Here is a 10,324-nt window from a genome sequence, read left to right as displayed (position 1 = left end):
ATCTCACGGACAGATGAAATGCCCTTACCTCAAGCACCTTTTTCGAGATTGATGAAAAAGTGATACACTTAAGAAGGAGCGTGTCATAACGGCAAGGAGAAGCCATGAATTGGTCATGAGCTGAAAGCCATTGGAGCTCGCAGGCAGTGACAATCGATGCGCCGTTTTCTTTGTGTGCCGGGAATTTTAGTTTCAAGGAGGCACTCTTTTTTTCTGTTTTTTTTTCTGTTTTCGTTGAAGAGAAGGGAAAGACTGTAGATTCGAACAAAGATATATTCTGGACTCTGAGACTGAAAGGTGTCGATATATTTCAGCTGAAAAATGTCTAAACATTGTTCCCTGTGAGGCACTTTATATCGGAGCACTTGGTATTAATAACTCCTCTTACCTGTGAAAAATGCCGCATGATTTTGACATTCTAGAAAAAATTCATTCATCTTTAAGTTATTGCACCTGTGATGATTACAATGCAGAATTCAATCACATTTAGGTTGTACAATGAACATTTGGGGGCCCGGGGCGCTAGGGCCCCGAGGGTCCCCCTATACTTTATAGGTTTTATGTAAAATATACAAATGAAAAAATTGAACTTAAACAATTATTGTTTTGGGTTGTACTAAGACATTTAGAAATGAATAGGGTTAACTTGTAAATCAATTTACGAAAAAATGGCATATGCTTATTTGGGAAAAGGTAGTAAGATAATGTTAATGCACTGTAGGACTGGGTATAATCTGTTCACTTTATATAAAAGGCGAAATAAAACACCAATGTTACTTTCACTTATTATTCACTGCGTATCTGAACGACTACACACATTCTCTGTCGTATTCGAGCCTAAGACATCTACACGAGGGATACGAAGCTACAAGACTACGAATGTGATCTTGGGATGTGCTCTGCAGGTACACTGGGGTCTTATGGTATACACTCAGATCTATCACCGCTATTTGTACCGAGTGTTCTACACTAGAAGTACTTAAACTCTAAAATTGATCCTGGAGTTGAAAACAGGGGCTCGAGCTGTGTTGAGGGACAAGTACCATTCATTTGTGAACAATATGCACTATTGTACTAAATTAAACTTTCACTAATGACAGGTCTGGAAGGGAAGAGAAAAAAGAGGTTTGTATCTTAATATCGATTCCATAATCATTTTGCCTTGTTACAAGGGAAGAGTTGACGGTGTGAGGAGTGTAGGTGGGCTGAAATCTCTGGTTTTAATAATTCACGTATGCACTTCAGTCACCTCCTTGTAACAGTATTATGCCCAAAGGAGTACTTTCTTACACAAAGTTAGGAGGTGAAAACGAAAAAGAGAGAAAGCGAGGACGAGAAGGGATAAGAGGGATTTGTACATTGCACTTTTCTATATTTTACAGCTAACAAATACGTGTCGGAATGGTTCTACATGTGCTGTTACTGTCACTTTCGCCCACATGCCACTGCACTAGACATGTTCGCATATCCTTCACATATTCTTTGCCGCATTTGAGCGTTGTGTTCCAACCCGTCGTTCGAATCCAACCGACGGCGGGACGGACCCTTAGCCTGGTTCTTGGGGTCAGAGGCTTCCGGTGAGGTCAGCCGAGGCCAGCCGCGGTCAGCCGTCGTCCCTCACGCCATCACCCGGCCCTAGGCTGTGGACCAAGGACGTCACCCGCTCAGTAAGGCTCTCCCAAGGGCGGGAGGCAAGGCTCATGCAATGCACATGCAAACTATGGCGTGAAGGGATGGCATCGAAGGCGGCACGGTACTCTGTACGCTCTAGTGTCACTCTTGATTTCATCAGTGCCCTGTGCAAGCAATCTAACATGCGCAATGGCAACCAAAATCGAAGTGTGTCTTTGCAGTACACTATATCATATCTCATTGTTTATACCCACGCTTTTACTCGTAAAGGATATGTGCTCCTTGTTGTGAACAAAACACAGTAACACATCTATACTTCCTCACACACACACACACACAAACACACACACACACACACACACACACACACACACACACACACACACACACACACACACACACACACACACACACACACACACACAGCCTGTTACACAAGATCTCTCAAGATCAGCTTCTGCACTTTGGGCCCCTCGTGATCTACGTATTGAAGGAAGGTATAAGGAACGCCCCCAATCACAGCCATGCTCTTGCTCAGACCTGAAGGGTCTCTGAGGATCAGCTGATTGGTCCTTCGATCCCACACGGCGTCAATTTCGTTAATTTTACCTTGGATCACGCCCGGCGTGCCCCGGCCGCCCCTGAACATGTTTTCCGTCCGGTGGGAGGTGGGGGCGTTGGCGTAGTCGGGGTAGCGGACTTCGAAGGGCGTCCGCGGACGTCTGGAGGGAAAGGGAGGGAGATGAGCGCCGTCGCTCCAGCCCACGACGGGCGTCCCGTGGTTGGGCGGGGTGTGGGTGATGGTGGGGATGGGCCGGAACTGCGAAGTCAGGTTCGACGTGAAGTTCTTCATTCCGTTCGGCAAATTCTTCCTTTTCGACCGTCTGGGGAGAAACGGGAGAGACAAGAGCGTAAGGGAAGAAAAAAACAAACAAGAGAAATAATAATTAAATCAGACCCCTCCCCCCAAAAAAAAAGGGTTAACACATTTCACAACAACACAATAACCAAACGACTAAGCAACTATTTACCCCGCAAACGACTCTCTCTCTCACTGTCTCCCTCCCCCCCTCCCGCTCTCTCTCTCTCTCTCTCTCGCTTTCTCCCTGTATTCCCCTGTCCCTCTCTCTCTCCCTGTCTCCCTCTCTCCCTCCCTCCCTCTCTCCCTTCCTCCCTCCCTCCCTCTTTCCCTTCTTCCCTCCCTCCCTTCAACCCTCTCTCTCTCCCTCTCTCTCTTCCTCCCTCCCTCCCTCCCTTCACCTCCCTCCCTCCCTCTTCCTCTCTCTCCCTTCACCCCCCCTTCATCCCTCTCTATCTTCCTCCTCCCTCCCTCCCTTCACCCCTCCCTCCCTCCCTTCACCCCTCCCTCCCTCCCTTCACCCCTCCCTCTCTCCCTCTCTCTCCCTTACCGACACATAACCTCGCACACAAAAGCCACGATCGCCGCCAGCGTGCCCACGAGCCCGACAACGTAGGTGGTGAAGAGGTCGTTGTTCCTGAGCGAGCGGTCGTCGGCGCCGTTGTCCTGCGTGCAAACCGGCGTGCTGGCGGTCGCGTTGTCGTGCAGGAAGTTGAGGATGCCGAAGTAGGAGAGGCGACGGAAACTGGGTGCGTGGAGAGAGACGGAAGGAGGCGAGAGAGAGACAGAGAATGAGGAAAGAGGCGAGTTATCATGGCGTAAGTGGTGTGCATGACATGAGGATGACTGTTGTGTTAGTGGGAAGGTGTAATGATTGTGATGATGATGGTGATGACAGTGAATAAATGATGATAATGATAGTAGCGGCAACAACGATAATAAAAAATAGAACCAGCAATAATAATAATAATATCAATAATGATGTAGATGATAATGATAGTGGTGATAATTATGGTGATATTGAGGATAATAATGATAATATAAAGAAAAACATATTGTAATAATAATGATATTATAAAAAAATATTATGATAATGATATTAACTACAACAACAATAATATCAATGATGTCACTAAAGATAATGATAATAATAATAATAATAATAATAATAATGATAATAATAATAATGGTGATAATAATAATAATAATAATAATAATAATAATAACAATATTGATAATAATAGTAATAATAATAATAATAATAATAATAATAATAATGGTAATGACAACTATGATAATAATGACGATGATAATGATTATGATAGTGATAATGATACTGATAGTGATGAAAATGATAATAATGAAAATGAGAACGGCAATAATGCTAATAATTATAACACTGATAGTTAATAACAATAACAACAAAAATAACAACAATAATAGTAATGATTTGATGATGATAATAATAATGATGATGACGATGATAACAATAATATTGATAATGGCGTATGACAGGTATAAATGAGAATGAATATCTTCACAATACAAGAGATGTATTTGACCGGTTTCAATTGTATCTTCGTCAGAAATACATGTATTTCTGACGAAGACGCAATCGAAACCGGCCAAATACATCTCTTGTATTGTGAAGATATTCATTCTCATTCATACCTTTTATACATTTGTCAACATGAATTCGGTTCATTGATAATGATGATAGTGATAATAATAATGATAACAAAAATAGTATCAATGATAACAGAAGTAATACTAATTACAGTGATGATGATAATGATGATGATGATGATGATGATGCTACTACTATTACTACTACCACTCGAAATATCAATAATAACTGTGACAAGTGAACGAATAAAGGACATGATGATTACAAATACAGTAACGACAATTATCATAAAACGAAAATAACCGAATAAATTTGAGAGAGAGAGAGAGAGAGAAATAGTGGAAACGAATTTGAAACGAACTGAGGAAGAATAATAAAGAAAACGGGAAAGCAAAATAGAAAATGCGAACCCTCTCTCACACTCTCTCTCTCTCTCTCTCTCTTCTCTCTCTCTCTCTCTCTCTCTCTCTCTCTCTCTCTCTCTCTCGACGGTCGTAAAATGTAATGTTATGCCATAATATATCACCTTCGCCTGTGATATATTTCACTTGCTGCAAGTAAAAAAGATAGACGAGGAAAAAAAAAAATATATAATAAAAAATGAGGCACAATTTATATATTTTGACTTATTGCTGTATTTACCGATATTGATGTCGTTTGCATACATAGATATAAATATTTCTAACAAGGGTTTAAGAAGTTCTGGAGATTCTGTAAAGATTATGGAAGAAAGAGAGAGAGAGAGGCGAAAGAAAGAGAAAAGGAAGCGAGGGTATGATGAGTAAGGGGAGAAGCAAAGACAGAGACAGAGAGATACAGAGAAAGAAAAATAAGACAGAGAAACTATGGGGCAAGAATGAGACTGAAAGAGAGAGAGAGAGAGAGAGAGAGAGAGAGAGAGAGAGAGAGAGAGAGAGAGAGAGAGAGAGAGAGAGAGAGAGAGAGAGAGAGAGAGAGAGAGAGAGAGAGAGAGAGAGAGAGAATGAAACATCGAAAAAAAAACCCACAACGAAAGAGCAACAGAGCGAGTGACCAATGACTCCCCTTCCCCCCCCCCCCGCCTCCCCTCCTTCAGCGAAACTCACAAGCCATCGAAGAGCTCCCTGTACTCGCTGTTCTTCCTGAAGGCGTAGCCGTACCAGAAGATGAAGTCCTTGTCTTTGTCGAGGGGCGTCGCGTAGAAGTGGCACTGGTCCTCCTTGCCCTCGCTGCGCCGGGCCTTGAAGTCCTCCTGGATCAGGTACTCGAGGATTCGCATGTCGTCGATGTACACGTGGGCTGACGGGGGCGAGCGGAGGGGCGTGGCGACGGGGGGGGGGGGGGGGTGGGGGAAGGAAAAATACAGTAAATTTTTTTTTGTTTTTTTTTCTTTTTTTTTTTCTTATATTTTTTTTTTGTTCGTTTTTGGAGCAGGTTGGTGTTGTTTGCTTTATTATTATTATTATTATTATTATTTTATTTTTTTTATTATTATTATTATATTATTATTATTATTATTATTATTTTTTTATTTATTATGCATTTTTCTATGCATTTATTATTAATATTTGATTAATATTGATGGTTGTGACTTTTGTTTCATGTGAATGTTCTTTTTGATTACATTACTTAACCTTCTACGGCTTAAAAAATACTTTTCATCTTCAGAGTCTTATGGTGGTTGTACTGTTAATTGCGGAATTTTCGGCAAATTATTTTTAAAAAATTACTACACGGTATTGCACTTGCAATTAGTTGATAGTGGTAATAGTTTGATAAGGAAGAATATTAATATAATAGTGATAATAAAGATAACACTGGGTGAAACTAGTAACAACAATAATAATATTGCAAATGGATAAATATATAATAACTGGTGAAAATGCATAAATGATAGTTATGATAACAAGCGTAGCTGTAATAACAATGAGGCTATTGGCGATTATGCTATTAACAATGGCAATGGTGAGGAGATAATAAAAATGAAAATTATGATGATGATGTGAAGTAATAGTTATGGGCGTAGATGAAAGATAGAAAAAAAAATGATGATTATGGGATGAACATAATAATGAAAATCATGACTGTAGCGATGATGATAGAATAACGAAAATAACGAAAATAATGAAAATAATGACAGTGACGACGACGATGATGATGACACAAACTACAAAAGAAAACAATGCAAATGATTCTGCCGACGGAGACGACAGACAGCGACGACCATGCATCAAGCACGACGACCCAGCGCCACTCACTGCCCGCCCGGACGAGCTCGAGCGCCTCCTCGTGCGAGCTGACGAAGGCGCCGCGCCCCGCCTCGCGCATGTCCCGCAGCACCTGCAGCTTCGGGTGCTCCTGAGGGAGGGGACGAAGGGCGTGAGGGTGGGGAAGGGTGGGGAAGGGTGGGGAAGGGTGGGTGGGGGGGCTTGCGTTGAGGTTAGGGTAAGGGATGGGGGAAAGCTGTTTGGTTGATGGCTGGTTTGGCGTTTGTGTGTGTTCGTGTGTTGGTCTGAGTGTGTGTGTTTGTTGTGAATATATATACATTTTTTTGTGTCTGTATATGTGCGTCGTTCATTGATTTTTTATTTTTATTTTTGGTGGCCGATTCGTTTTCTCAATTACTGAATTTAACAACAATTTCATCCCTTATGAAAAGAGCCCAATTATTCTCATACACCATACCCCATACCACCATGAGGATGCCCCCATGCCACGTATCCTCTATGATACCCCCATGCCCGATGCCCCATACCCCCATGGTGATACGCCCATGCCCGATGCCCCATACCCCATGATAATACTCAATGCCCCATACCACCCTGATGGTACCCTATACCCTATCCCAGCACCCCCATGGTGATACCCCTATGCCTCATACCCCCATGATACCCTCATGCCTCATACCCCCATGATACGCCCATGCCCTATGCCCCCATGATGATACTCCATGCCCTTTGCCCCATTATCCACATGGCGATACCTCATGCTCCATGCCCCCTATGATGGAACCCCATACCCTATGCCCTATACCCCGTACCGCCATGCCCCATGCCTTATACCCCATACACACCATGTCCTATACTCCATACCCCATGATGATGCCCCAATACCCCATACCCCCATGAAAACACCCCCATGCCCCATACCCCATACCCCGCACCCACCATGATGATATCGGCGAGGGCGCCGTCCCTGAAGGCCGCCCATTTGATGTCCGGGTCCCTGGCCAGGTCCTCCGCCTTCTCGATGGGCAGGACGAGGCTGTTGAAGGTGAGGTAGGCCGTCAGGTTGGCCGTGTAGAAGGACGTCACGATGGTGATGAAGAGCCACCACGTTGCGAACAGGATGCGGGAGGAATCTGGGGTCGGGGAGACGTCGTTAAGGCACGAGGAGTTTGCTGTTTGTTGCGTGGGTTGGTGAGGGAGGAGAGCGTCGGTGAGGCTGGTAAGGGTGTGTGCATCGCAAGAAGAGCGAGGTGAAATGGGTATATAGGGTATATAGGGTAATATAAGGGTAATATATAGGGTGACGTAAGAACACATCTCTCTTTTCCATATGCATATGTACTAACTTATACATATATGAAATCTATACATGTATAAAATTTATACATATATGAAATTTATACATATATAAATTTCCATATACATATATAAAACCTACCATATCCCCCCCCCCCCGCTCATACTAACTTTACTCTCTTCTTCACAAAATAGCCTTTCGCCTTCCCCACAGTGAACACGGGCCTACCTGAGATCGGACTGAGCACGCTGCCCTGCTTCATCATGGCCCCGAACACGAACCAGATGCACTGGTCCAAGGGGAAGGTCCTGGTGAGCGTGGGGTCCCCCCTGCACAGGCGCACTCGCAGCAGGATGATCAGGTAGATAAGGGGCCCCATTATCCCCATCATCGCCAGGATCCAGAGCCACACCTGAAGGAAGAAGGCACGAGAGACGCTCTTCTTGGGCCGCTTATAGAATTTACAGGAACTCGTGATGATGATAAGGATATAGAAGACGATAACGATAACGCAAATGATAATGATAATGATAGTGATAACAATAACGCAAATGAAAATAATAATTATATCACTGATAGTTAATTCTCTTTTTTCTGTGGGATTATTAACAATAGTAGAAGGGAAACAACTATAATGGTAATTAAGGGGGGGGGGGAGCGTAAATGAAAATGTAATCATCAGCAATAGCACTGGGAAAAACAGCTATAATTAATAAAAAGTTTATGTAACCACAGCAGCCAGGGAATAAAACCGCGGCGTGTCGAATAAAAGTGGGCCGTGGTTTAGTGCCTGTTTTATTTCATCTCCGAGCAGAGAATGCTGTTCATCGTGACACTCTGTCAGCAATTACCGTGTCAGAAAACGACGGAAAGGACGATCGATAATGTCTCCGTTTTATGTATATGTATGTATGCATGTTCAAGTACTATTCGATGTATATATATGTATCGGTATGTATATATATACACATACATAGACACACATACAAATAGGTCTAAGTGAAGCTGCATCCAACTCCTCCCGAAAAGGACGTGAGAAAAGGCAAGAGGGAAGGAGAACTCACGTCCACGTTGAAGGGCCTGAGCAGAGCGTCCGGCTTGGGCACGTAGGCGGGGCGGCGGACGAGGATCCCGAAGGTGGTGGTTCCCAGAAGGATCGAGAAGTCGACGATCTCCTCCCGGGGGCTCGAGACTGTCACGGGCAGCACGGTGAACTCGGCCTCCTGGCGAAGGGAAGGGGAGGGGGAGGGGTGAGAGGGAGGTTGAGAGGGAGAAAAAGGAGGGAGGGAGGAGTTGAGAGGGATAGGGAGGGAGACGAGGAGGGAGGGAGGAGGGAGGAGGGGGGTTGAGGATCATAATGGAGGAGAAAGAAGAAAGTAGGAAGAGGGAGGAAGGATGAAGGAAGGAGGAAGAGAGATGGAGGGGGAGAAGGGTGAAAGGGGATGGGAGGGATCTGGAGGAAGGGAAGGAGAGAAGGGAAGGAGGGTGTACGAAGGATAGGGATGGAGAAGGGGGATTGAAGAGACTGAGAGGGAGAAGCAAGAAAGGAGGGATAAGGAAAGAGGGAGGAAGAAAAAGCGAGAGGAAAAGCTGGAGATAAGGGAGGGTGAGGGGAATAAACCAAGGAAACACAGCAAACTATGAAAAGAGGTGAAAAAATCAGCCAATTCCCCCCGTATTCCCCTTTTTCCCTCCCGCCCTCTCTTCCCTGCCTCCCTTGTTTGGTCTTCTTCTCCCTCACCCCTCCCGTCCTCCTCCTCCCAACTCCCTCTTGCCTCCCCACTCTCCTGTCCTTTTCTCTCGCTTCCCCACTCTAAACCCACTCCCTCTCCTCTCCCCCTCTCCTCCCTCCCCCTCCATCCCCACCTTCCTTTCCCTCCCCCCCCATTTTCCCCTGTCCCTCTTCCTCTTCCTTCCCTCCCATCCCCATCCTTCCTTTCCCTCCCTCCCACCCTCCTCCTCCTCCTTTTCCTCCCTCCCCATCCTCCTCCCCCTCCTTTCTCTCCCTCCCCCCTCCTCCCCCTAGCTCCCCCCCCTCCCCCGGACACCCACACAGACCTCCTCCTTCAGCAGCTCGAGGGCGCCCATCCAGCGTCCTTCGGCGTCCCTCCGCCCCACCACGTCCCCCAGCGCCACCCTCGGCTCGGGGCGGAAGTTGAAGAAGGCGGCCAGCGTCCTCATGAGCTCCCAGGACGTGCCCTTGCCGAGGACGCTGCCGGCGATGTCCTTGTCCGTGTTCCTCTCCCCGTGCAGGACCCACAGGAAGGGAGGGTACTGTGGGAAGAGGGGGGGGGAGGGAGGGGGCAGAGAGAAGGAGTCTTTGTTATTATTATTTTTTTTTCGGTGTTGATATTATCATTATGACTATCATCTACGTTATCGTTATCAGTGTTGTCATTAGTAATATTTTTGTTGATATTTATTTTCATTGACAATTAGCTTTATCATTCTCCTTCATACTATACTTACCAGTGATACCATACGTTTATTATTATCATCATTATTTGTGTTCTTATTTTCCTGATCATTGTATGTAGACAAGGTATGAATGAGAATGAATATCTTCACAATACAAGAGATGAAGATATTCATTCTCATTCATACCTTGTCTACATTTGTCCATATGAATACGGTTTTTCCTTATCCTTATCGCCACTTTTAATCACTACCACTTAAATAAACAAAATTCTCTCTCCGTATCG

At 44.8% G+C, this 10,324-nt stretch overlaps 2 protein-coding genes across 2 annotated transcripts in view; both read right to left on the bottom strand.

The window, feature by feature from the left end:
* Positions 1-776: 776 nt before the first annotated feature.
* On the bottom strand, positions 777-5,435 carry LOC119574282. Its single transcript, XM_037921473.1, has 3 exons — positions 5,204-5,435; positions 3,042-3,236; positions 777-2,516 (listed from the first exon to the last, which is right to left on the bottom strand). The coding sequence occupies exons 1-3, from the start codon at positions 5,374-5,376 to the stop codon at positions 2,063-2,065; spliced, it is 822 nt and encodes a 273-aa protein (XP_037777401.1). The 5' UTR covers positions 5,377-5,435; the 3' UTR covers positions 777-2,062.
* A 1,563-nt stretch (positions 5,436-6,998) lies between these two features.
* The window catches only part of LOC119573888 (glutamate receptor ionotropic, kainate 3-like), a 3,504-nt gene continuing 178 nt past the window's right edge, over positions 6,999-10,324 (bottom strand). Inside the window, exons 2-6 of the mRNA XM_037920992.1 lie at positions 9,681-9,896; positions 8,687-8,845; positions 7,851-8,034; positions 7,247-7,458; positions 6,999-7,097 (exon numbers count right to left, since the gene is read on the bottom strand). Of these exons, the coding sequence (XP_037776920.1) occupies positions 6,999-7,097; positions 7,247-7,458; positions 7,851-8,034; positions 8,687-8,845; positions 9,681-9,896 (870 nt within the window). The remainder of the gene's footprint in view (positions 7,098-7,246; positions 7,459-7,850; positions 8,035-8,686; positions 8,846-9,680; positions 9,897-10,324) is intronic.

The sequence above is a fragment of the Penaeus monodon genome, chromosome 6 (genome assembly GCF_015228065.2).
Source record: "Penaeus monodon isolate SGIC_2016 chromosome 6, NSTDA_Pmon_1, whole genome shotgun sequence".
Classification (NCBI taxonomy): Eukaryota; Metazoa; Arthropoda; class Malacostraca; order Decapoda; family Penaeidae; genus Penaeus; species Penaeus monodon.
This window is presented reverse-complemented; position numbering and strand designations above follow the sequence as displayed.

What these genes read in the sequence shown, in the direction of transcription:
- LOC119574282 (XM_037921473.1), bottom strand. Translation starts at nt 5,376, where the DNA reads ATGCGAATCCTCGAGTACCTGATCCAGGAGGACTTCAAGGCCCGGCGC. An exon ending in AGGGAGCTCTTCGATGGCTT is followed by an intron (nt 3,237 to 5,203) that starts GTGAGTTTCGCT and finishes CCACGCACCCAG; the next exon opens with TTTCCGTCGCCTCTCCTACT. An exon ending in GTGTGCGAGGTTATGTGTCG is followed by an intron (nt 2,517 to 3,041) that starts GTAAGGGAGAGA and finishes GTTTCTCCCCAG; the next exon opens with ACGGTCGAAAAGGAAGAATT.